The sequence below is a fragment of the Camelus dromedarius genome, chromosome 15, assembly GCF_036321535.1.
Source record: "Camelus dromedarius isolate mCamDro1 chromosome 15, mCamDro1.pat, whole genome shotgun sequence".
Lineage (NCBI taxonomy): Eukaryota > Metazoa > Chordata > Mammalia > Artiodactyla > Camelidae > Camelus > Camelus dromedarius.
Window position 1 is genome coordinate 13,884,025 of NC_087450.1, and position 27,505 is coordinate 13,911,529.

A 27,505-nucleotide genomic window follows, 5' to 3' on the forward strand; every position below is an offset into this window, starting at 1 on the left:
CGTCCCAAACAATCAGTAAACAATCTATAATAAGAATAGAAGAGAGTTTTATTCAAGCCAAACTGAGGATTATATCCTGACAAACAGTCTCTCAGTACCTCTGAGAGGACAGCTCTGAAGACACAGAGGAGCCAGTATGTATATGTTTTTTGGCTAGGAAATACATGTAGTCAAGCATACATTTTGGTAAAAAAAAAAAAAAAAAAAAAAAAAAAAAGAAATTACTGTTAATCACAAAGAACAGATATTTCAAATTAATTATTGTAGTGACTTTCTATATATGGAAAGATGCAAGAATGTGGGGGGGACTGAAATTGTTCCTGAAGTATACATCTTAACTGTCTAGGGGCCAGTTTATTCAAAACACAGAATGCTTCATCCTGTTTGTTTTTTCCCTGAATTCCTTTCAGGGCTCCCACTGTGAGCCACAACAGTGGGTTGTCACTTAACCCTTTATATAACTGGATAGTGGGAAACATTCTTTTTATGGTTAAAGTAGATGTACAATGTATGGCTGACAGGTGATAAGACAGACTGTTTTAGGTGACATAAAGTTCAAGCCAAATCATATATAAGCCAGAATGATTTCCCCATACCTCAGTATGTGAAAATTTCTTCCATCAAAGGGGAGGGAAAGGGGAGAAGGGCACCTATGGGAAAACAAATGACTTTTAGGAAAAGATAAGTGAGCTCCGAGGACAACAGAGATATGATAGTTTCCTGAGAATGTCTGCTTAGGTGATTTCTTATCCCTGAGCCAAATTCTCCTTTCCAGTGATAGGAGTCAATCTTTCCCGGTTGCTAAACTCCTGGGGAGAGGATCTGAAACAGCTGAATTATTGTGGGAGGCTCTACTTCTAGGTAGATAAAGGAAGTTCAGATCAAAACTCCTGAAAGGTATATTCTGGATGCCTTCAGCAGAAAGAGAGAAGTATGTGAGTTTGCGCAGGGCTCTGACAGTTTAAAAAGTCAATTACGGCCACGGCTACCAGCAAGGCCTCCATCTTTTTCTCTGTGAAGTAAAATCTGCTACGTATGTTGTTTCCATTCCAGGAACCAGTACTCTGTGTGTATCTTCTAGAGCAGTGCTTCTCAAACCTTAGCCTGCTTCAGAATCACCTGGAGGGTTTTATCTCGGGAGACTCTGATTCAGTGGGCCTAAGGTGCAGGCCTGATAATCTGCATTCCCACCATGTTCCCATGCAGTTGCTGCCCCCAGTCCACAATGAGAAAGTACCGCTTTCCTAGAGAAAGCTGTATATCCCAGTAAGAATCTGGAAGAATAGTTAACAGACTTTCGTACTTTGCTCTGGAAACTAGTCAATACTCATGTTTATACAGCAAAAGGCAGCCCAACACTAGGTGAGTTCTCTGCGCGAGTTCCAAGTCCACAAGACCAGCCTAGCACCGGTCCAGACAAGCCCCACGGGAAAAAGGCAGGCTGCTTACTGGAGGAAGGCGAGAACCTTCAAAGAGGTGCTCCTGGGTGTCTTTGAGACACTGAGCTAAGCCTTTGCGGCGAGAAGGCTCATACGAAAGGCAATGAACAGGGAAACATTCTAAAGGCAGGGTTAGGCAGCGTAAACGCGGAACCCAGCAAGTTGGAAAAGCAACGTATCTCCGCACGTGCGTGCGGAGTCTCCCGCCGCTCACTGCCTGCGCAAGCATCGCCAGAACTCCCCCCTCTGCCCCCTTGTTGCCCAACCTTACGCAGCAGGTAAGCAATGGTTTCAAAGGGCGGGGCGAAAGCCCGTCCCTCTCATCCGCCGCAGTGCCGTGCGCAGCCGGTAGGGTGCGCGATCCCCGGTGCCTTTCCGGAGCCGGGCGGGTCTGCGCCTGCGCCCGCGCCCGCGCCCGCGCCTGAGCCAGGCTTCCGCACCTATGGGAACGGGGGGAGGTTAACGCCTGTTCCACGCCTGCGCATGCGGACAAAGATGGCGGCGGCGGCGGCGGCCAGGCTGGGCTGGGGAGCTGCGGCCGCTGCTGCGGGGCTGCGGAGGCGGTAGGTGATGAGCCCGGGGCGACGAATAGGGGTCCAGCTGGCTCACCCAGCAGAGCAGCCGCCGCTCCGCCCGCTGTCTCTGTCTCTCTCTCTCGACGGGGTGGAGAAAAGTGCCCCTGACCTAGACGTTAGGTCCGCCCGCGTCGCCGAAGTTGGGGGTTTAACCCTGAGGTGGGCGGCTCTCGGCGAGGCAGCTCTGCGACCCCGGTTCTGCCGGAGTTTGCGGTGCCTTGTCCCAGCCGCCGAGACCCGGGGCCTGACCCCTGCGCTGGGGAGGCTCGCAGAGACCGGCCGTAGGCACCCAGCGGAGGAGCTCTGTTTACATCGTGTGGCTCCTCCAGCCCATCCACCACGTGCATTCCCCCCTCTGCCTTTTAAACACAAAATCAGAATATCAAAGTGTCACTTGTTTTCTCAGGGAGGCCCAGAACGCTGATGAGCATTCAGAACCCTAGGTTTCCTCCCCTCTCCAACTAAACCCACTCCGTTCCCTTGTTTCCTCTTTTTACATTTGCCTTGCCTTTGAGTTTGGCCTCTCAGTGACATCTGTCAACGTTGGTTAGGTGAAAGGCATGGGCGACTTAAGTAAGTGTTGTGCCCTGATTTCTCTTGTGGAGCAAAAGGAGAAAAGGGCCGAAGAAGGCTTGACCTCCTGAGTGTTAGAAGTTTTAGTGCTAATGATGCTCTTGAAGTTGGATTGCATTTCCAAAAAAGTTTTGTTTGCGGAAGGATTTGTGAGTCCCTCCCTTTCTTACTTTTTTAGTGGATGTCATCCTGGAATAATTTAACTCATCTTTCGTATTTTACTACTATAAACCCGTCTCTGTCAGAATGTTTAACCATTCTGTCTTTTCCCTGGGCCGAAAGGAAATTTCCATATTCTAGGTGTATGTCCTGTCTTTGGTTTCTTTCCGTATTCCAGAGTAGCCACGATTTAGGCAGTGAGCTATAGATAAAAATGTTTTCACCCAAACCTTAAACCCCATTCAGTAAATAATTATTGGGCACTTATCACATAATAATAATAGTTGCAGCTAACATTTATTGAACATGTACTACGTGGCCTAGCACTGTTCTAAGCACTTTACATGGATTATCTGATCCATCTTTGTCCCAGTCTTTATGAGATAGCTGTGAATATTAACTTCATTTTAGGTATGAGAAAGTGAGGTAGGTCCTTATGCTAGCTGCTAGGGACAAAAATGAACTTAGTCCCTCCTCTTTATGAGTTTGCAGGTGAAAATAATCAGAGAAATGTAAAAAAAAAGTGAACATATATATGCTTGAAATTCCCCAGTGAATTCTGTAAAATTAAAATTGGATAGCAATAGTACTTTAAAGTAAACTGGATTTTAAAGTAACTTGCATCAGATTTCAAAAAGTTTTCACTGCTAACATCTCTTATGTTCTATTCCAGTAATACTTGTTTTTCCCTTCTCTCTCTGTTTTTAATTTGTCAAAGCAATGAAAAAATAGCTATTCGACTTCGGAGGATTTGTTAACTGGTAATTTCACTCTCAGTGAAAAAGCATGTATGGGGGATGGAGTGGGTATAGCTCAGTGATAGAATGCATGCCTAGCATGCACAAGGTCCTGGGTTCAATTCCTGGTACCTCCATTGAAAAATAAAAATAAATAAATAAGCCTAATTATCTCCCCACAAAACAAAAAAGGTGTGTAGACTGTTGGCTTCTTTAACAGTTTGGTGGAGAATAGTATATTTCCTATTAGACTTTCTGAAGTATTGACATATCTTTCAAAACAGATAGCATAGGTTATCTCTTTCTAAGGAAACATGGTGCTGGAAACCAAAAAGGAGGGAGACTTTTCACTATTTATTTTTGTTTCCTTTGTATTTTGAACCATGTGACTCTATTACCTAGTTTTCTTAATCTAAAAAGGGAAAAAACAATTTGTAGTTCTTTGCTTCCGTCAATGTATACCTAAGAGTCTGGGACTCCAGGTTATAAATCACTAAGATAGATGCATTTCTGTACTGCACTATTCTGTGTGCACTCAAAGCTCTAAATTTCCCCTTGAGCTCTTATTTGTATACTGTTTGTAGATATTGCTTGCCTAAGGGAGTGGAAATAAATGTGGATGGAAAATGAAAATTCAGCTTTGTTATTATTTTCATTATGTTTTTTTCATGTATGAGAAGTAGAAACTTGAGCTTAAAAGATTATCTCTTAAAATGTCATTTGTATGTTTTTAAATGTAGATTCTGTCAGATGATGAATCCATGTACCATGAAGAAACAGCCTCTGCATCAGTTTGTCCAAAGACCACTTTTCTCACTGCCTGCAACCTTATGTAACACAGGTAAAAGTTCATCTCTTTTAGAGCAAATTGTGTTTCAGAAGCTAATGAAACTGTACTTGAATGACGTTTTGTGGGTCACGAAAGATGAGAACTTGTAAATTTTCTATTCAGATGCCTATAAAAAAAAATACCACTTTTTTCTATCATAAATCACACTTTACCATAATAATTGGCTTACGCATATCATTTGTCATTAAATTTCAAGAATCCTGAATATAGGGTCCAGTAGATCTATGAAGTCTCAGTATATTGTATAACACATCTTCTGGAACATAAGAATTGCTCAATAAATGATTTCTGAAATGAAAATACTATAAAAAGAAGGTACACATGGGTTTCTGCTTCAAACAATCACATGTGTTTTAAGCTTTTGCCCTCATTTTGATAAGAATACATCTAAAATCAGTAAGTTTCTAACTTTCATCTAGCCTTAGAACATAGTACTTCGTAGTTTTCCTTTTTTTGTGTCAAAATTAGCCACTATGGTTTTGTTGACAATCTTGTTAATGTTACATGCTTTTATTTTCTTTAATATTGGAAACGGGGATGAAGGTAGGATTTAAAAATTATTGAAATGTGACAACTGTCATGTGGTTAGGGAACTGTAGGGGGAGGGTGTGTGTGTCTGTAAATATCTCCCTATATGTGCTTACGGGAGCTGGAGGAGTTTAGGTTCAGCTCGTGGCCCATCTCCATTTCCATCACTACCTTGAACTCCTCGTGGCCATGCTCCGGAAAGCTAGCTAATGGCGTGAGTTGGATCAGGGTAGAGCCCTTACTGCCTCTGTATACTGGGGCAAGAACAGGGGTGCCTTGTCTGTCTCCCTGAGTCACAGAATAATTTAGGCATAAATGTTGAGTAACTCAGCATGTTAAGCTACTTTAAATGGACTTTTACATTTTGTAGAACTGAATTATGTTCTACATAATTCATCTAGGCTTATGTCATCTAGGCTTTTTGAATTAGAAATCCGCTGATTTTAGTCTTTGATACTGACTTCAAGCACCGTTAATCTGTATATTGGGGGAACTTATGGCTCCCTATTTGTCTATTATACCAAGCATAATAGGAAGGATTATTTTTAGATCAGTCTCTCAATTACATCGTAATCCTTACGATGCTTTCAGGGGCATCTTTCTGGATGATGGATCTGAGAGTCATTTTCAAAATACTTAATTAAACCCAGTTTAGACTATAATTGGAATAATTTTGTTAATACCTAGTCAGACTACTCTTTTGAAATAGTTTTTGTCATTGTCAAAAGAGAAAGTTTATGTAGTGATGGCATATGTTGTCATATTTTCTACTTCACACATTATATGTAGATTATATTCTCTTATTTTTTACATTTATAGTTCTTCAAATATTTAAAAAACATTTTCTTTCAGCATGTATCATTTTACACAAATGGATTAAGTAGAATGAAGCCAGATTAAATTCTTCAAATACTGGCAGGGTGCCTAATTTTGTGGAGATTTTGGTTACCAATAAATTATTTAGAAGGGCCATGGAAATAGTTGGTCAGTATCAGAGTTAAAAGAACCTTGTTGTCTTTATATTTAGAGAAAGCGGTGGCAGCTTTTTTTTTAATGTTCCACTTAAAAACTGTTCCCTTGTAATGCAGATTGTCAGAGGAATTTATTGGTGAGGTATAAATATTTTAAATCAAGTACTTTGACATTGAGGTTATCATTTAAAATTTTTCTCTCTTTTTAGGATTTGCCTGGTCACCAAATCACCAACCGATATCTTTATAGGACAATGACTTATGCAAAATGTCTGAAAGTTTAGTTTCAATTTTTACTTTACTGAAGAAGTGACTCAACACCAGTTAGCAGGAACTGCATGGCGAGGTGTAAAAACAACTCTCAGCTGTCAAATTAGCATCTTCTCTTGTAATAGTTAAGAAAAGCATTTTTATACCAACCATATGTTTTGCCAAATTTAATCTCTAATTTAAAATAAAACTGTTGCTTTTGATATTTTATTCTTTCTTAAGAAATGCAGTATGAGGATTATGACAGGATGGAGAGACTGATCTTAAGTTTATTTTCCTTTTATGCTTGGCACTAATAAGTGTGGAGCGGCAGTCTGTGCAGTGGTTAAGCAAGTCAGTTCCGGAAGACTGGCTGGGCTTGAATCCTGGCTCTGTCGCTTAACTAGCTGAGCGACGGGGAGCTTTAGTTTCCTCATTTATAAATTAGGACATAAACAGTGCCTCCTTGGCAGGATGTAAGGATTATATGATATAATTCATGTAGTGTGCTTACCACTGTTTCTAGCACATGGTAATTATATGATAAATTAACCTATTTCAGTAAACTGCTCTAAGATGAGAATCAGGTGGGTTTTTTTTTTTTTTAATGTCAGAAGGTTTATTTTCATAATAAATAACCAGGGCCTGTAAAATAGTTTTAAAATATTAAAACCCCAGTACTATCCTTCTGTTATCATAATAGCAAAGTAGGAAATTAAAGATTGTTATTCTCAATCTAATCAAGGCCCTAGAAGGAACAGAGAAGAAAAGAACCTGTAAAGATAATTCAAAAAAAATTTTTTTTGGTTTTGATGGGGGAGGTAATCAGGTTTTATTTATTTATTAATTTACTCATTCATTCATTCATTTAACTTTTAAACAGAGGCACTGGTCATTGAACCCAGGACTTCCTATATGCCAAGCAGCAGCTCTGCCACTGAGCTATGTTCTCCCCCCACCATAAAGATAACTTAAAAATATTCCAGAAAGTAATTCACATAGATTCCCACTTCCATGAAAATATATAATGTCACTAACTCTATACCATTGGGCAGGCTACTTCAAGCTAAATGACGTAACAAGTTATTTATCTTTAAGCCTCAGTTTCTTCATTTGTGAAACGAGAATAATAATACCTTCTTCATAGGGTTATTAAAGGCTTGAATACATTTAAAGCACTCAACCCTGTCTCTGGCATGTAATAAGTAAGCATAAAATAAACATTAGTTGTTACTATTATTATGTTTGTCTTTAAAATATGATAGCACACTGGAAAGTAGTGATGACTTGTGATTATAGCCAAGTTGGTACTAAGTTACCAAACAGAATACATATAAGACTCCCGAATTATGATGTGCTTTCCTACTGAAGTGTAGGATATTGCTAGAATCTGTTGAGTAACAAAACTATCAAAATATGAGTATTAATATAAAATTCAATGCAGTTATCCTAAATATTTTGATAAATTTCTTTCTTTAACAATTCTTATTTTATCAACTTGGGCAATAAAGTTTTATTTTATTTTTTTCTAATTTTTCTCATTTCTTTTGATTCTCTGAAACTCATAGTCCATAAATTTGTTAACTGTTTTTTCTAGAATAACATTCTTTCTTCTTTTTTCTCTTTTAGTAAGATACATGTTTATTCAAACACAAGATACCCCAAATCCCAACAGTTTAAAGTTTATTCCGGGAAAACCAGTTCTTGAGACAAGGACCATGGATTTTCCCACGCCAGCTACAGCATTTCGCTCTCCGCTGGCTAGGTATGTTGCTGTTTTTCATTTACTTTTACCAGGAAACATAAATAACTGACTTTGGGGTTAAGGTAGCCTTATTTAGCTATTGCATTTTTATGTGCACTGCATTTTTTTCAGTGTAGAGAATACTTTTCAGGTAAACGATTAAGAAAAGTAAGAGTTGATATTAGGAAACCCTTCTCCTGAAAAGTGATGTCCTTGGGAGGTCTGTAGCATGACTAAATAAGAAGTTATATTTTTACTCAAAAAAAGAAAATCCATCAAAATGATAATATGTTAAATTTCCATTCTGAATCTTTAAAACTCTGTTTTTAAGAAGGAATGAAAACGTGCTCACTTTATTCTTAAAAATAGCTGAATTTCTAGATGTTTCAAAATGGGAGTAGTTTTGAAAATATTCCACTCAGAACTATAAATAATAGTTACCAGATATGATGTTTTTTCTTAAAGTAGTAAGTGGTGACAGTTTTTATTTTTGTTTATTTATTTTTATTGAAGTATAGTTGATTTACAATATTGTGTTAGTTTCCGGTGTACCACAAAGTGATTCAGTTACTTTTTTTTCAGATATGTTCCATTATAGGTTATTACAAGATAGTGAGTACAATTCCCTGTGCTATACAGTAGTTCCTTGTTGCTTATCTATTTTGTATATAGTAATTTGTATCTGTTAATCCCATATTCCTAATCGGTCTCCGTTCCCTCCCTCTCCCCTTTGGTAACCACAAGTTTGTTTTCTATGCCCGTGAATTTGTTTCTGTTTTGTGTATAGATTGATTTGTTGTGTTTTTTAGGTACCACATACAAGTGCTATAGCATTTGTCTTTGACTTACTTCACTAGGTATAATGCCCTCTAGGTCCATCCATGTTGCTGCAAATGGCAATATTTCATTCTTTTTATGGCTGAGTAATATTCCACTATTATATATCGGTATCTGTATATATCTATATCACATTTTCTTAAGCCAGTTGTCTGTTGACAGGCACTTGGGTTGTTTCCATAGCTTGGCTGTTATAAATAATACTGCTGTGAACTTTGGGGTACATGTATCTTTTCAAATGAATGTTTTTGTTTTTTCCAGCTTAATGCCCAGGAGTGGGATTGCTGGATCATATGGTAGCTCTACTTTTAGTTTTTTAAGGAACCTCCATACTGTTTTTCATAGTGGCTGCACCAGTTTACATTCAGTGGCAACAGTTCTAAAATTCACTAAAGACATGTTAACTGTATTTCAGATGATAAAGCACAAATGATACAATTATGAAATCTCTTTTTAACTGACAGCTAGACAAATTGTCTATAATAAGAAATATTACAGCCAGTCACATCAACTGAAATTTTTGGTAAGCCTGATTGCCAAGGATATAGGGAAAATAAAACTTAGATAACTGTTTCTATATACACATAGCCATTTTATGTGTCTCATTTAGGAGAGCCAGAAATATGCTTATCTCAGGAATGGTTTTTAAAATTTCTAATTAATAAATATGCACATTTTCTTTGACCTAAACGTGCCACTTCTCAAAATATACCTTAGAACACTTGTTTTTCACACTTTTTAATACAAGCCACAGTAATAAATATTTTATATTATGACCCAGTACACGTACACACACACACACACACACACATATATGTCTGTGTATATATACATATATGCACACGTATGTATATATATGTATGTATGAAACAGAAGTGTTTGATGGAACAGTTTTCTCCCTTACAGTGTGTAAAGCATTCTTACATTTCCTTTCTTGTTCTTTTTATTTTATTCTATTCTGTTCTATTTTATTTTACTAAATAAAATCCTGGTCACTATATAATTGATTTCACAACTTACTGGTGGATTTGAAAAACCCTACCTTAGGGATTACCAACATATATACACAAGACATGTGCAAAGATGTTTATCGTAGCCTTAGTTGGTAATGGTATTATGTTAGAAAGAACCTAAATATTCATCAGTAGGAAGAGTTAGACTTTGTCCATAATCTACAGGTATTAAAAAGGATGAGGAGGGCCCATATTTACTGTTATAGAATTTCCTCTGAGACATAATGGTAGTGAAGAAAGCAAGTTGCAGAGCAGTGAATACAATCTGATTATTATGTATGTGCACACATACATGACACAAAATGACAAAAATGCACTGACAAAAAGGTCTGGAAGAATGCACACCAAACTGATAACAGTGGATTTGGGAGGGGTGGTTAAGAGGCATTTTTCACTTTGTATATACAGTTTGAAATGTTTATATCAAGTATGAGCTCACATATTTTTCAAAGTGTGCAAATAAAAGCCCTAATTAATTCAGTTACAGATTAGTAGGAGATTATTGCTGTCAGATGTTCAGTTGGCAAGAAACCCTTTCCAAATTGGTCTTTTGAAAGTAACCCATTTCTTGGATTCACAGAATTCATGATCTTCCATCAAGCAAAACTAATCTTGTTTTTGTTGTCTGAGCGGAAAATGTTTTTTACTATAAGGTAGAAAGTAAGCTTCATGAGGACAGAAACCAGTCTGTCCTGCCCAGCATTGTATCCCACAGGCTTGGTGCAGTGTTTGGTCCTCAACAAGAGTTCAAATATTTATTTTTAGTTTCGTTTTTGTTTTTGTTTTAATAGCATTTTATTTGGGGTTTTTTGTTTGTTTGTTTGTTTGTTTTTGGTGGAGGAGTAATTAGGTTTACCTATTTATTTAGTTTTTAGAGGAAGTACGAGATTGAACCCAGGACCTTGAGCTAAGCATGCCGCTCTACCACTTGAGCTATACCCTCCCCGCCAAATATTTGTTGAATGAATGAACAAACAGTAATGTATCTTACTTCAGGGAGGCATTTGACTTATTTCTTCCTATCTGCATGGACAAGACAAAGAAATGTAAGCAGAAGGTAGACCTGTCTCTAAGGGACATGTAAAAGGGCTCTGTATCTCTGTAGTTGGCATGTTTATTCAGTACTTTTTTTTTTATCAGCAACATTAATAAAGATGTAATTATCAGTTTTCCAGATAAGAGGATTTGTTTATCTGTTGGATGGCTAAATTCAGAGACAACTTTTTAAAAGTTTCATTAGGCTAGAATGATAGATTAAAGCAAATAGGATAAAATCTAGCAGGAATAAATATTAAGCCTTATATTTAAATTTTTTAAAGGAATAGTGCAATTATGGGACAGAAGAATCTGATCTTTCAGTTAGTCATGTTGGATATGATGCAGTGCTCAAAAAAGTCAGTCAGAAACAGCCTAAATGTCCATCAATGGATGACTGTAGATAAAGAAGGTGTGGTATATTTATACAATGGAATACTACTCAGCCATAAAACCCGACAACATAACGCCATTTGCAGGAACATGGATGCTCCTGGAGAATGTCATTCTAAGTAAAGTAAGCCAGAAAGAGAAAGAAAAATACCATATGAGATCACTCATATGTGGAATCTAAAAAAAAAAACAAAAACAAAAAACAAAGCATAAATACAAAACAGAAATAGATTCATAGACATAGAATACAAACTTGTGGTTGCCAAGGGGGCAGAGGGTGGGAAGGGATAGACAGGATTTCAAAATTATAGAATAGATAAACAAGATTATACTGTATAGCACAGGGAAATATACACAAGATCTTATGGTAGCTCACAGAGAAAAAAATGTGACAATGAATATGTGTATGTTCATGTATAACTGAAAAATTGTGCTCTACACTGGAATTTGACACAACATTGTAAAATGATTATAAATCAATAAAAAATGTTAAAAAAAAAATTCAGTCAGACTTTAACAGAGTCATAGTGTCCAGCTTAGGAGAGGTAATAGTCACTGTGCTTTGGACACCTTAGACTACATTTGGGGTATTGTGTTCAGTTCTGGGTATCATATTTTGTCTTGGACATTGACAAGTTGAAATTGTCCCAAGGGAAGTAACCTAAATGACAGAGCATGTATAATAATATTTGAACTCCTGTTTTAGCTTTTTCTTTCTTTTAGGGACAGGACCTGTGAACTCTTTCTTAAAGCAGTCCCCATGACATGGTCTATAGATCAGGTGGATTCCTTTGCGTGGTCCTTTTATTTGGAAAAAAAATAATCTTTGCTAATAGTGCTAATCAAGGGTTCCACTTAAAGGTCTGTGCTTGGATTTACTGAATCATAAGCTGCAACCAGGAACCTTGTAACGACTTGTAAATTTAACATTAAGTAGTTGTGTAAAGGACCTAGATGACATTGTTTCAAACAAATTCCCAAATAATTTCAAAGCAGTAATTTAGAAAGCATTCTTGCAGTGGTAGACAAAGAAAGGGAAAATTGTAACCTTCTTTGGAGTACGTTCCTATGGGAAAAAGAAAGGTGTATTTCAAAATCCCTTGTCAGGCCTTTTCAAATTATAATCTGCCCCTTCTCCTCTCACAGGATCCTAAAAAATTAACTTTACTGAAGTATAATTTACATGCAATAAAATTCACCAATTTAAGTGTACCATTCAATAAGTTTTGATAAATATATACTATTGTATAACCACCAAGAAAATAAAAATATAGAGCATTTTTATCACTGCAAAAAATCCATCATTTCCCTTTGCATTCAGTCTCCTCTTGCTTTCACCTTCACACCCTGGTAACTGTTTTTTTATGGCAGTGACTTTTAATTTTTAAGTTTTTATTAGCAAATTTTTTTTTCCAGCTTCTGTGAGATACAATTGACATGAAAGACTGTGTAAGTTTAAGGTGTACAATGTGATGATTTGATATGCACATATACAGTGAAATGATTACCATAATGAGGTTAGTTAACACATTGGTCAACCTGGTAATTATTGGTCTTCTCTATGCTGCTACAGTTTTGCCTTTTCTAGAGTGTCGCATAAATGGAACCGGATAGTCTTTTGTGTTTGGCTTTTTTCATTTAGCATAATGCTTTTGAGAGTCATCCTTGTTCTTGAGTAAATCAGTAGTTCATTCCTCTTTATTGCCAAGTAGTACTACATTGAACTGGTATATTCAGTCTGTTTAGTCATTCCCCAGTTGGTGGACATTTTCAGATTTTTTTTTTTTTTGGTATTATAGATAAAGCTCCTATAAAGATTCATGTGCAAGTCTTTACAGAGCATATGTTTTCATTTCTCTTGGGTAAATACCTAAGAGTGGGCTTGCTGGATCGTGGGGTGAAGGTTGGCCATGAGTTAGTAATTGTCGAGGCTGGTGATGGGTATGTAGAGGTTCTTTTACGTTTCTCTTTACTTTTGTTTACATGTAGACTTTTCCATAATAAAATGTTTTATCATCTCTTATTTTTTTATTTTTCCACAGACAGTTGTTTAGGATTGAGGGAGTAAAAAGTGTCTTCTTTGGACCAGATTTCATTACTGTCACGAAGGTATGCATAGGATTGTATAAAATAAGATGTCAAGTACTTTTAGTTTTTTCCGAGTCCAGTGCCCATCTCCAGAAGATCCATTCTTAATGTATTTTACACATACTGTTATGAAAAATCTCAAATTAAGTTTACTTCTCACATTTCTCAAGTTAATTACTTAATAGAATTTTCAAGTTGAAATTAACTACAGTCCAGATCCCTCTTTTTACAAAAAGGAAAAACTTGAGCTTCAGAGGGTTAAATGCGGTGTCCAAGGTTGTGTAGCCAGCCTCCAGCAGGGCCAGGACTCAACCTTAATTTAGGCTTCCAAGTGTTATTTTTACTAATTCTTGATTTAAATTGGTAGAATAAAAAAAAAGAAGCAAAAAAAAATCATATATATATATATTTTGACCAACAGAATGGTTGCATATATATCTCCTTTCAAAGGGAGCCTTTATATCATGGCGTCTGGCACATCTCCCACCCTGCCGTCCTGCATTGACACTTCAGATCCTCACAGACAAGAGCAGTAGATTGTGTACTTCTGCAACACTTGGATAACCTCTGAATGTCAAAAGATCAAGCTAAATATGCTTACCCATCCAACATCTGAGGTCATATTTGCTAGAAAAAGCTGTTTCATTTTTAAGTCTACTAGATTAATGAGGAGTGAACTTTTTAAATGTGAACTGTGTATCCTTATAAATCTGTTAATTGTTATGTATGTGCTGAACTTAATCACTTGTCCAGTTTTGCATTAAAGTCAAAAGTTATTCATTCAGCTCCTCTTCAGCAATTTGAAAGGATTACTCTAAGTTCTTGATGCACCATAAAAGTTGACATACTGGGTGATCAACATGTTACGTCTAGTCCAGTATTCTCTTGTAGCTGTTTATGTGTGGAGGAGAGTTTGGATTTTCCTCCTTGCTGGCAATCCCAGTGGCTATGGTTGTTCTCGCAGATATCCCCATTGTAAAATGTTTTTGCCTGTTGTTTAAAGCGTTACTTGTTCGAAAGTCTCAGAAACCCCTTTCTTGACTATATTGCTGAAAGCAGCACTCCCTCCAGGAGCTTATTACCCTGTTTATTTTCCTCATTGCACTTACCACTTAGAATCATATTTTTTGTGTATTTTTATTACCTGTTTTTTTCTACACTAGAATGTAAACTTCCTGAAGATAAAGATTGTCCATCTTATTAAGTGCACCTAGAACAATGCTTAACACATAGTGTGCATTCAAAAAAGTTTTTGTAGAAGGAAGCAATGATACACATTTTCCTAAATTGAAATTTTCAGGCTTCAAATGGTTTCTTCTAACCACCTGTAGACTTGTAGGATAGTGGGACCAAATCTGTGTTCACTAATCCCTAGTTTGCCAGTTTATAGACATTGGACCTATCTTTGTTATTCTTCAGTTTTCTTTCCTCAATATATTTTGAAGGAGCAAAAAGGATCTGAATTTATTAGGACCTCCAAGGTGTTTGTTATGGTGCTAGTGCTTTACATACAGTATCTCATTTAATTCTTATAACTAACTATTCTTGTCTTCATTTTACAAATAGGAAATTATGTATTTTAAGAATTTTTTTATTTAGTTCTTTTACATATAGCTTGTGCTATATAAGTTTTTTCTTATATGAAAACATGTGATTATAGCTTACAAGTTTTTTTTTTCTTTTTGTTCCTTAATTTGATCTTGGTATGTCATCTTTTATTTCCTTTTCCCTTCATAGTTTAGTTACCTTTTTTGCAATTTTCCAGCTCCATTATTTTTTCTTAGTGAAATGATATAATCAATATAATATTCTAAGTTAGAGCATACATTGATACTTACTAGATAGACTAGTAAATTGATTGCTTTTCTTTCAGTTACCTTCCTCATCATGGACTACCCCATTTAACTCTTATCTTCACTGATTGCCCATTTCCCTTTCTGACTTGTAATTGATAATTCAGAGACCTCTTTTTTAATTTTTTAATTGAAATATAGTCGATTTACAATGTTGTGTTAGTCTCTGGTGTACAGCATGGTAATTCAGTTATACGCACACATATATGTATATTCTTTTTCATGTTTTTTTCATTATAGGTTACTACAAGATACAGTAGGACCTTGTTGTTTATCTATTTTGGATATAGTAATTCATATCTGCAAATCCCAAACTCCCAGTTTATCCCTTCCTACCCCCCCCCACACCCGCCACACCCCAGTAACCATTAGTTTATTTTCTGTGTCTCATGTGAGTCTGTTTCTGTTTTGTAAATAAATTCATCTGTGCCATTTTTTGAGATCCCACATGTAAGTGCTATCATATGGTATTTGTCTTTCTCTTTTTTCTCTTAGTATGATAATCTCTAGGTCTACCCCAGGGGCTTCTTTATGCATCATTTATGTTTTTTTCCTAAATGTGTGTATATTTGCAGCTTATATGCTGCCTGTTTTCTTACTCAGACAATTTCAGAATATTTTTCCTTCTTTTTAATACAAACATTTTCCTATTCAGTAGAGCCCCGTATTTACTGAAGCTCTAAGGCAGCCCTCTGATCCATCTTCCAAATAATTTATTAAAATGTTACCTAGAAGTAGTTCCCATTACCAATCACTAAGGCATCTCCCTAGTTTTGTTTTTGTATTTATAATGGGGCCTGTTTATCCTAAATTCCTTCTTAATCCATGACAAATTTAGTCCCGTTTGTGCGCGAAGACTCAGTTTTTAATAGCATGGACCCTAGCTAACAGCCTCCTGAAAGTCTGAATAGACTGCATCTAATAGTTTTTCCTCCTAAAGAGCTCTCCTTTAAAAAGTTAAAACAGAACATGCTGCCTTTCTCTTTTTAGATGTTAGTACTGTTTGGGTATTTAATAATCCTATCTTTTTTTTTTTTTTTTAAATGGAATCAACTGGTTGGCCAGATATAGAAGCAAAATCATTAGGGATTCTTTCCCAAGAACACCAGTCTTGTTGATGGTCCACAAGTCCTCCAGCACTGTAGCCATAGATAAGACACTTTATATGTTTTGGGTCTACAGCTAGGTCTTTGGGTTTCTTCAGTGTTCTTAAGTAATATATTTAAGTTGAATTTTTGGGATAGTCATAGGATATCCTTTATAGTTGATCAAGCAGTTGTATCCTATTTTATTTAAAAGAATGAGAAATTTCTTTATTATCCTCTTTAAACACAGAGAATCCAGTCAGTGTTTTAACTCTCTTCACCTCATGAAAAAATATCTTTTAGTCATTTTGGTATCCCCTCTACCAACAGCACACTGTACATACAGCACACTTAATTAACGTGAGTTTGTTGAATGAATGAATGGGAAATGTTCTAAGATTGTATCTTTGAAAGTCATTTATAAGCTAGATCCTTTAAGAACACTAGTTGACATGTATTTTCCAGAAATGAGTACTGTTGCATGGTATAGAATATATATAGGAAAAGATTCTCAATAGATTCAAAGTGTTGTTTTGTATTTGTCTTTGCCCATGGTTGGAAATGTAGCGTTTTACATCTTAATGTTTACAGGAAAGTGAAGAATTAGACTGGAATTTACTGAAACCTGATATTTATGCTACAATTATGGATTTCTTTGCATCTGGCTTACCTTTAGTTACTGAGGAAACATCTTCAGGAGAAGCAGGTAATATGTTGGGTAGTTAATATTTATCTTTTTTTTTTTTCAAACTTCTGCTTCACATTTGTCTTGATTTCAGAAGTCATGGGAATACAGATTTTTATCATTAATTTAGCCCTGGAACCAATTCCAGAGGGGACAAAACTTCATGTATACTAGTTTTACCCATCATTCTATAAAACTTGTGTATAAATTAAATCTATTATACAAAACTGATATTTTCATTTATAAAAACATTCAGAAAATAACATAATGCTCACCCATTTGCCCTGCTCTGATTTAACAAATGTTAACTTTTAGCCTTAATTACTTAGTCTCATTTCTAAATAAAATATTAAAGACATAGCCAAAGACCCACAACTCCCATCCCTTTCACTTTTCTGCTTCTAGAGATGTATGTAAATTTAGTTTGTTTTTAAACTTTTACTGCACATATAAGTCGGCAGGGAATTTATAGTAAAGGTTTTGTTCTTAAACTTTAAATAACTTGTGTTATATGCAACTTTACTTTTTTCACATAGTTTGAAATAAGTCCATTTTGAAAAAATATAGTTCTACATTGTTTATTTTATGTGCTGGATAGTCTTCCATTATATGAATAAACTGCTATTAATTAATTAGTTTCTTTACTTATAGTGAATTGTTTGTGCTTTCTGTTACAAACATTGCTGAAGTGGGCATCCTTGTATAAGTCTCTTTGTGCTTATGTGGGGAGTTGCTTAAGGGTGTATTTATTTATTTTATTTTAATTATTTTTTTTAGAGTGTATTTGAGTATAATCCTAAAAGCAGAACTGCTGTATCGTTAATTGTTCTAATTTACATGCAGATTAGCAGCATATAAAAATTTCACCTTGCATTACATTTTTTTTTTACCAATATGTTAAGATTAAAATGGTGTCTTTTTTTTTAATTTAAAAAAAGAATGGGGGGGTAGCTTTATTTATTTATTTATTTATTTAATGGAGGTGCTGGGGATTGAACCCAGGACCTTGTGCGTGCTAGGCATGTACTCAACCACTGAACTATACCCTCCCCCCTAAAATGGTGCCTTATTTTAATTGCGTCTCCTTGATTACACTGAGCCTGAAGGTTTTCATATAAACATATGGCCCGTATTCATATGACTGGCCCATATTTTCCTTTTCAGTAAATTTCCTGTTCATAAACTTTTACTATTTTTAAAAAACTGAGTTATGTGTCTTTTTTGTATTGGTTTTAGCAAGTTTTTAAAAAACATTCTGGGTATAAATTTTTTCTTAGGTATATTCATAGCAAATAACTTCTCCCTAACCATGCCTTATCTTTTCACTATGTTTAAGATGTCTTTTGCCATTCAGAAAATTTTCTTTTTCTTATTTTAAAATATAGAACACTTCACAAATTTGCATATCATCTTTGTGAAGGGACCACACTGATCTCTGTATCATTTCAGTTTTAGTATTTGTGTTGCTGAAGCAAGGACAGAAGTTTTTCTTTTTAATAGAGTTACATATATTCATCTTTTCCTTTGTGGTTTCTGCTTTTTGTACCTTGTTTTAATAAGTTATTTTCGTGTAAAGCACTTGGAAGAGTAACTGCACATGGATCTCAAATATTAGCTGAGACTCTTTGTTGTTGGTAAAATATTTCCTGTCTCTGGTTATCGTGAAGATATGGTTTTGTGTGCATGTATGTGTGTGTGTGTATACATACCTTTGTGTAATTACCTTTAGATGATACAATTTCACTTCTAGATATACATTCTAAATGAGTCTTACAAATGTACACAAGACAACATGTGGAAGCATGTTCACTGAAATGTCTTAAAATATATTAGTAGTTAAAAGGAGTGAACTCGGTTGGGAGATATCAGTGTGAAAAGGTATAAAAGAAAATATTAAGTGATAAAGGAAAACTGAAGGGTTATTTACATATTCTTACATATATACCATTTATGCACATTTTAAATAATAATGAAACAGTTAAATGTGTTTTTGAAGGATATATATGTAAAATTGATAGAACATATTGAGAGCCATTTGACCACATCTACCAAAACTTAAAAATACACAGTCCTCTAGACCCAGCACTAGGAATTTATTTCATTTATATATTTGCAAAAGTACACTGATACATAATTCACACAAGCCTGTGTGCTGCAGGATTATTAGAAAGAGCAGCAAACTGGAAACAAGTGAAATAATTTAAAAACTAGCCAAACGAAGACAAATCCATACAAAGCTTATTATGTACCTATTTTAAAAATGGAAGCATTTCTTTATATACTGACATGGAAAGACCTTTAAGATATATTAAATAGAAAAAACAAGGTATAGAACAGTGTGTAAATGTAGACTTGTAAACGTAAACATGTACTAGAAGAATATACACTAAACTCATGATGCTGGGTGAAAACCTGTGGAAGTGATGGTGGGGAATGGAACTTAGGTTTACTGATGTAAGAGAATTTTAGCTTTATTATATTTTATTTCTTTTGTTAAAAAAAGATTCAAAGTTGATATAATTTAATATGTTGATATTTATGTTGTTGCCAGAACTTTAGTGTTTGTTGTAGTGTAATTTGACTTAGCTGCATTTTTAGTTTTACCAAAGGTAAAGAAAATATAAAACCTGTAAAAACAGGCATTTGTGAAGATCAGTCTATAACCTTACAAAGTAAAAGAAAACTACAAAAATGAAACAAATGAAAAAGCCAAATTTTTGCTCAGATTTGTAGCACATTTTAGAATTTCCGTAAGGCTTACATCTGTCTTTAGTATGATTGTCATTTTGAAAACCACTAAATTGAGAAATTGAAAACATAACTTAAAGAAGGTGTGCCTTTTTGTCTCAAAGTTTCCATCAAAATCCAGGCAGTATCTTTTCTCTGCTACTTTTCAGTCCTTGAGAAGGATGAAAGTTTACAAATTTATTGGCCAGAAAATTCAAACCCTGATGTCATTAGTAGACCATGTTATTTCAATATACTCATATTTATCACTAAATGGTGAGTTGATCAGTGCTGTTTAGTTTTTCTTCAGAGAAGCAAATGAATGATCTTTTCATTTCCTCAAAATCACTTGAAACACTATACCAAGTGACGTATAATATGCTTTTTTTTTTCTTAATGAGGCATTAAGTTAAAATCATCCTGCTTTAATAGTTTTACTTGCATGGATATAAAATTTCTATTATTGATATGTTTTATTTGTAATTGTTTCTAGGATCTGAAGACGATGATGAAGTTGTGGCAATGATTAAGGAATTGTTAGATACTAGAATACGGTATGTGCTCATCTTTCTACCTGGGATCAGGTACACTACAGGGCCAGTTTTCACTGTAGCAATATACTTTTGGTTGTCTGTGAGGTTGTAGTAGAGTTCCAAAATAAGCATAGGTTTACGTAAACCAAAATAGATAACCATGACAATTAAATTTAGAGCCTGTACATTTTCTATATTCACTCGAAAGTTTTAAAACACTCTGGGGGAGGGCGTAGCTCAGTGGTAGAGTGCCTGCTTAGTATGCATGAGGTCCTGGATTCATCCCCAGTACCTCCATTAAAATAAATGAATAAACCTAATTACCTCCCCCCTAAAATAAAATAAAATAAAATAAAATAAAATAAAATAAAATAAAAATAAAACACTCTGTCTAAGTATCATCAGTAATTCATCTTTCATGGTCACCATTTGTGTTTGGTATTGTTATAGTACCAAATTTCTTAGACAGAAAAAAAATGACTTAACAGTGTTTAGGAGAATTATGAGGATAGAAGGCGTACCTGTTTTCAGGCTGCTGCCCCAAAAGAATAAATTTAAACGAGTAGAGTACTGTAAGCTTCCACTTTTGCTTATAGCAGACCAGTGGTCCTGTGAGAACTCCCGGAAAAGCTAGGTAAAATACAAAAAACCTTTTTTCTTTTAATTTTGTCTTGTTTGAAGGCATTAGATGGCCACCAAAGCAAATAAGATCCTGTAGAGAAGGGAAGCCCATGGAAGCGTCCCTTGGGGCATTTGCTGATTCTTGGTGTGAGGCTGGACTATGAGAAGCTGGGCAGAGGGCAGCCACTTAAGAATCAGAAACTGTGTAGCTTTCAGCAAGCTGTTGAGATGGGAAGAAAAATTACAATTCTGGGTTATCAACGAAGCTTGGACTTGAAGGGTCATGATCCCAGAGAAAAGTTAAGAAAAAAATGTCTAAACACTCAGAGGTTCTCCCCATTTGCTTATTCTTAGCTGTGGAGGGGAAGAGACAAAGAAGTCAAACAAAAGGCAGTTGAAAGGCTGAACAGAGTTTTGTTGGCAGTTTTATGGTGCTGGGGGTGACAAAAATTAGAGTTTAGGACCTTTCAAAGAGGGCCAAGGAATATCCAGGCTCCCAGTTGGGCTCTCTGGAAGACGATACCCTTGAAAACAGACACACCAGAGGTGGACCAGGCCTTACAGAACTGTAGTCCGGTACTGAGTGAGCTTAATTCCGCAGTGGACTGACCTACTGCCAGAAGATAGGATGGATTCTTTCTGATGTAATACAGGCCCGAGTCACTTCAGTTTTTCATACATCATTGAGTCAAAAATTACCAGGCATACCTAGAAACTGGGCCAAGAGAAACTAAAACAAATCCATAGATAACCTAGGTATGAGAGTTAACAGATAGGATCTTTAAAATAACTGGCTAGAATGTTTGGGAAAATAGAAAACAAGGTGAAGAATTTCATCAGAGAACTGGAATCCATAAAAAAAGAAAAAGTAATTCTGAAACTAAAATATATAATAGGTAAACATAAGGTCATCAGGTTAGTTGACCATCACCCTGAACACTGTTGGAGAGAAGATTAGTCTACTGGAATATAGGTCAATAGAAAATATCCAGCTGAAGCAGAGAAACAAGAATGGAAAACAGAGGGAAAAAGTATAAGAGACATAAAATATGTGGCAAAAAAAGTCTTACAGTGTTCTGTAGATTGAATAAATTCTGGCATATTCACTTAACAGAATACTGTGCAGCGAGACTGAATGCACCTGCCACAATGTAGATGAATCTCACAAAGAGCAAAAGAAGCCAGATACAAAAGAGTAAATACTGTATGTTTTCTGAATGAAATTTATATTTATAAAAAGTAAAAAAAAAAACCAAAAAACAGGCAGAATTAATCAATGGTGATAGCAGTTGGGATAATGGTTACTTTTGGTTGGGAGGACTGATAAGCAGGAAATACAGGGGGACTTCCAGGGTCCTAGTGTTCTGTTTCTTGGCCTAGAACAAATGTATGTTCACTCTGTGAAAATTCCTTGAATTGATCCTACATGATTTATGCATCTTTCTGTATATTACATTTCAATGAAAAGTTTACCTGGAAACAAACACCGGTATGTCTCAGTCTTCCTTTGTTCACTTAAAAGGATGAATGAGTATATCTTCCGTAACCAGTATAATTATTAGGAAATTTGAAATCTTAAATGCTTCAAAAGATTATTAATAAGCAAGATTGAAATGCAATAAGCAGAGCAAATATTTCTATGAATGAATTTTGGCATCTCATCTGAAAGTAAAAAAAAAATTACAAATGAGACTAGCTACAGTTACTTTCTATTCTAAAAGTAGCTCTAACTTTGTGAATTTTGATAATATAAAATCCAAGCTCTGAGTTGTATTAAATTTTTTGAATGAAAACTTCTGTTCTCTTAAACATGTCATAAATATTCCGTGGCCACAGGCCAACTGTGCAGGAAGACGGAGGAGACGTGATCTATAAAGGCTTTGAGGATGGCATTGTACAGCTGAAACTCCAAGGTTCCTGTACCAGCTGCCCCAGTTCAATCATCACTCTGAAAAATGGAATTCAGAACATGCTACAGTTTTATATTCCAGAAGTAGAAGGTGTAGAACAGGTATGCCAATATTATACGACAGTTTAGATTTAAAATTAAAATGAATTTTGGGAAAGAAAAGGGATTCATGACCTGACATTTTATTCAAGGGACCTATCGTTGTATTACCATTGTTATCAGACTTGAAGACTCCTTATATAAGAATTAACTGTAGTGTTATGAATTACCTACTATGTGCCCAGCATTTTTACAGGTATCACCTCATTTATCTTCTAACAACACAGTGTATTAAGTAAGTCATTTCCATTGCACATGGGAAAATGAGAGTCAGAGGGCATACCACTGTTCTGATTGTAGAAAAATTATGAAAGGGGGATTCAAAACATGGGATTTTATAGATGAGATTTAGAAGTCTTTAGTGGAAGAGCTCTGCTGCTTCATATTTATCCACATCTTGTTCTTAAACACGTAGGCAAGAAGCTCATCAAGAAATCATACTTTGCTGTACAATAAAACAGATTACTGAGTAGAGGTATAGAGCTTTAGCTATAGCTTGATGTCAACATATTTTCTGCCCCAACATACCTAAGGAGTATAGCACAACACATTCTCAGCAGTAATAGTGGCTCTCACTGCAGAAAACTCAACCAAGAGGCATGGCCTTAGAAATTATCAAGGAAGGAAAGAGTGTATGGAAATTAGAAATTTGAACAAACTATTCTGGTAATTCTGTACCTTTAAGGAGAGAGCATCTCTGCTCAGCTCCTTTGAGACTCACTCATTCCTCAGTACATTAAAATCTTTTTGGTACAATCCATGCCATCTCCTTTTTGAAGTTCTTATCAATCTTTCACTTGGAATTAAGCTCTTTTTTCGTGCAAAGCTTCTGTGTTTCTGTTTCAGCTTTTTGTTTATGAGAGACTTCTAATCATATCTAGGTCTTTGTGTTCTTCTTTAGGAATATTTTGCCCAAAATAGAAATTGATTGACAAAATTCTTTGGATTGGATGTTGCTGAGATTAGATATAAAAATGTCAATTCCTTGGAAATTAATGTCCATTTTTACTCAATCCAAAAGAAACTGTGAAAGAATTGTTTTTCCATTGAGTGCCTCAGATCAGAACCAGATTCATTTAGGTTGTTTTAAAATGAATTTTTGTCCCATTATCCTCTAAATGCCTTTTAAAAAAATTACATTAGTTAACACTTTGGTGGATTGACAAAGGAATATTTTCATTCATTTGTCCAGTGTGAGGTGATGAATTGGCAGCCAGATTATAAACCTGAATTGGCATTTAATTATAGTAGGTGTGGTGAAGAGAAAAAAAGTCTTGGGTTTAACACTTTTCCTTTCTGAAAGTCTTTATTATCTGAGTAATATATTAACTCATGAAAAGGTATTAATCTTTCCATTTTTTTCTTCAAATATTCATTAGTATTTTTCCTATTAGAAATGAAAATCTTCATATTTTCCTTAAGTTTAAAATGAACTTTTATCTGAGTAAGACCAAAATAATTAGTTTCTAGTATAATAATTTGTTTCTTTACCTTTTTAAGGGATTCATTTTTTTCTAACATATATTTTTACAATAACAGCTTGGTATGGCTCCCTAGAATATATTTAGGGAAATAAGATGCTTTTGGAAAAAAAGCAAAAAAAGTTGATTATCTTAGTCATCTGGCTAGGAATACCAGTTAATCATTATGATATTCTCTGTCCAGCTGCGACTGCTATTGGAAGCCTCTTTTGGGACAAGAAAAAGAGACCAATGTTTAATTAATTTGCTAATATTCAGTTTGCTTTTATATTCTTAGAATATCAGGTTATGATGCAAACTTTGTGCTTTGGGGGCTGTTGATAGATTTATTCCTATTAGATTGACATGCATTGTTATAGAGTAGTGTCTTTCAGGTAAGCAAGTAATATTAAAATCAGAAAAATAGCAATTTCTGATCCTTTTCTCAATTATTAAATTCTCTTTGGTTTTGTTTGTTTGTTTGTTTCAGGTTATGGATGATGAATCAGATGAAAAGGAAGCAAACTCACCTTAAAATAATTTGAGTTTCCTTTGGGCCCAGCAGTCAGACTTGTTGGTAATACGTACTAAGCTTTTATTATTAATCTGCTGAGGAACTTGAAGATTAATAAAATACATGCTTTCTTCAGAGAATGATATATAAATATTGCATCTTTGCTTTACCTCATATGAGTTATTTATAACATCCTGAATCATCCTCTGTACACATGGATTTTATCCAGGGATATTTTTATTTTTGTTCTTCATTTCTCACGGTTCCTTTTTTGCATAATGTATGAAGCAGTTCAAAATACAACCACCCATCTAATGTATTTACTTTTTTTATACAGAAGTAAATAGGAAGAATGCTTTATTTTTATTTTTATTTTTATTTTATTCTTTGGGGATATCCTATTTTATTCACATTTAAATTTCACTATCAAACACGAAACTCGAAGTATGTACTGGCCCTATGTTCAGATTTTTGAAATAAAGATAAATGGACAGACATCTTTAAGGGTTCAATGTATTAAACACCACACAATATATTCAACAACTAGAAAAAAATCTAAGGGGCGGTATAACTATATAAACCATTATACATTTAGTAGCACAAGTATAGGGACAAGCCCTGCAAATTGAAGAAAAACCTGTTTAGGACGGAGAGGTCCTTGGTTGCTGACAGAATCTCCCCCTGACTTCAGACAAACCAAGAAGCCTGTCAGTATACAAAACCCACTGAATTCTGGACCAACAGTAGCAACAGGATATTAAGGAATTGCCTCTTGCCAGTTGGGGTCGTTGGGGGTAGCCTGAAGCAAACAGGGCTGGCTGCAGGCAGGAAATGTTGCAGGATCTGCAGATTAGAACAGCAGTCCAGAGACAGAATGGTTAGTGCAGTCTTCAGAAATTCCCAGGTTCTCCAGACAAGTTCCTAGGATGATTTCCCCAAACGGGGCAGGAGGAGGGCAGGTAGAGAATGCTTTTTAAAATATTCTAAAATGGACTAAAATAAATAAATAAAATAAACTAGCTTTTTGTGAGATGGTTGAAACTATTTATACTGAAATTTTACCTTGTTAAAAAAAAAAAACAAAACATTAAACAGTTTTAGTTTTTAAATGGTCTCTGGCTAGTAACCCCTAATGTGATAACACATAACTTCTCACTGAAAGACACCCCTCCCCCCAGAAAAAAACACATAATGCTGAAAACTGGTAAAGAACCAAGTTCCAAAATGTATACAGAATTTCCATTGATTACAAGACAGAGCGGGCTGAATTGAGAAAAGCTGCCTTGGCGTGCTCAGGCTTTACCTTGTGATAGAAGATCTCTTAAAAAAAAAAAAGAAAGAAAGATGTAAAACTACTTTTTCTACTGGCTTCTGACTCAGAGATCTATAGACCATGTCAGAAATTTGGACAGTTCTCTTTCTGCCATAGGGGAACAGATACCCCAAATAGCAAAATATCCTTCTCTCTCATTTTTCTATAGTAATTCAGAAAAAACAGTTCACAGACAAGATAAGGAAAAGAAAGGTACATTGTGTCTCTGGAATTCTGTTCCCCAAAGGTACTGAGATTAAGATAGGGCTGGGAGCAGAAAGAACTCCAGCAGTTGTGAATGCTGGGAAAAGAAGTTCTTGTTTCTGTCCTTTTGGTTCACAGAACCAGGCAGCGGGGTTGGAGAATTTGTTTCCTGAGCAGTCATGGGCGAATTCAGGTTAGACTCCAGGAATTACTTTGTAAGCCAGGCACATTAACCTGCTCTTTCACTGAAGCTACAGGAAATTGATGAGATTGTGGAAGAGATGCAGTTAACGGCGAATCTTGGATCTGGCCATGAAGTGAGTGGCTGAGGTGGGTGGTGAATTAGATTATTGGAAGAGAGGAAATCGTGGAACTGAGAGGCCAAGTTATTGGCAAGCTTTTCTACAAAAGGGAGCAGCCATGAAGAACAAGGAGGAAGGGTGGAGAAGAACATTCTAGGCATACAGAGCAATGTAAGCAGAATCTGGAAGCTGTCAAATGTTTCTGGGAACTGCAAGAAGCCAAGTGTGACTTGAGTGTAAAGTGGAAGGACTTAGCCGAAAATGGCAGTGCTTAGGGGGAGAGAAACTGGCTTGCCTCCCAAACTTCTCACTGCCCCTCTGCTTCTCACTGACAGAGGCCCTCTCAGTTACCGTTCGGTTGCGATATGCCCTGGGAAGGTAGGTCCCACCTCAACCCCAGGGGATAAATTATGACTACTCTACCTTAGGCACTTCACCTCCTTTTTTCTTTTCCAGTTGTTAGTTTAGGTATGGACATGAGACCCAACTCTGGCCAATAGGCTGTTAAAAGAAAGTCTATCGGCGACTTCTGGAAAGGTTTTCTTCAATTGACTAAGAGAGAAGTGAGTTTATGCAAGGAAGGGTCTTTTCCTAAACATTCCTTTCCTTCCTGCTTAGTACATTGTAGAATGAAGACTTTGTGTCCAATGCTGTGATAATCAACTTGTGATCACGAAAAGCCGGTTCACTAAGAATGACACAGAGGAAGGGGGAAGGGAGGGACCTGGATTTTTGAGGACATATTGGCCTTTGAGCCAGACCAGGGCCCACCCATTTTCAGAGGATTATGTGAAATAAAAGGTTTTCTTATTACAGCTCCGTTGTCAGGTATTCTGCCATTTGAAGCTGATTGCCTTTCTTTTTTTGTAACTTCTTTATTTCTAGGCTTAAGGAATGAACATTCCTTTTGTAGGGGGATAATTAGGTTTATTTGTCTAATGGAGATACTGGGGGTTGAACCCAGGGCCTCGTGCATGCTGAGCACGCTCTCTAACCACTGAGATACCCTC

General features: G+C 35.8%; 1 protein-coding gene and 1 pseudogene across 2 annotated transcripts; one reads left to right on the plus strand and one right to left on the minus strand.

Moving 5' to 3' along the window:
• Positions 1 to 1,409: 1,409 nt before the first annotated feature.
• NFU1 (NFU1 iron-sulfur cluster scaffold) lies at positions 1,410 to 24,817 on the plus strand. Of its 2 annotated transcripts, none has more exons than XM_031467186.2 (8): positions 1,410 to 1,717; positions 4,224 to 4,324; positions 7,711 to 7,846; positions 13,146 to 13,212; positions 16,721 to 16,835; positions 20,035 to 20,095; positions 22,532 to 22,706; positions 24,654 to 24,817. In XM_031467186.2, the coding sequence occupies exons 2-8, from the start codon at positions 4,234 to 4,236 to the stop codon at positions 24,696 to 24,698; spliced, it is 690 nt and encodes a 229-aa protein (XP_031323046.1). In that variant the 5' UTR covers positions 1,410 to 1,717; positions 4,224 to 4,233; the 3' UTR covers positions 24,699 to 24,817. The 2 variants fall into 2 exon arrangements, with proteins under 2 accessions (XP_031323046.1, XP_010978190.2); XM_010979888.3 differs by lacking the exon at positions 1,410 to 1,717 and adding an exon at positions 1,875 to 2,002.
• LOC116157585 (U6 spliceosomal RNA) lies at positions 18,190 to 18,289 on the minus strand (annotated as a pseudogene).
• Positions 24,818 to 27,505: the final 2,688 nt, after the last annotated feature.

Bases quoted from the DNA above. Each gene is read 5' to 3' on its own strand.
- NFU1 (XM_010979888.3), top strand. From the start codon at position 1,923: ATGCGGACAAAGATGGCGGCGGCGGCGGCGGCCAGGCTGGGCTGGGGA. The intron at 4,325-7,710 runs GTAAAAGTTCAT...TTTCTCTTTTAG, and splicing joins TGCAACCTTATGTAACACAG to TAAGATACATGTTTATTCAA. The intron at 13,213-16,720 runs GTATGCATAGGA...TAATGTTTACAG, and splicing joins ATTTCATTACTGTCACGAAG to GAAAGTGAAGAATTAGACTG.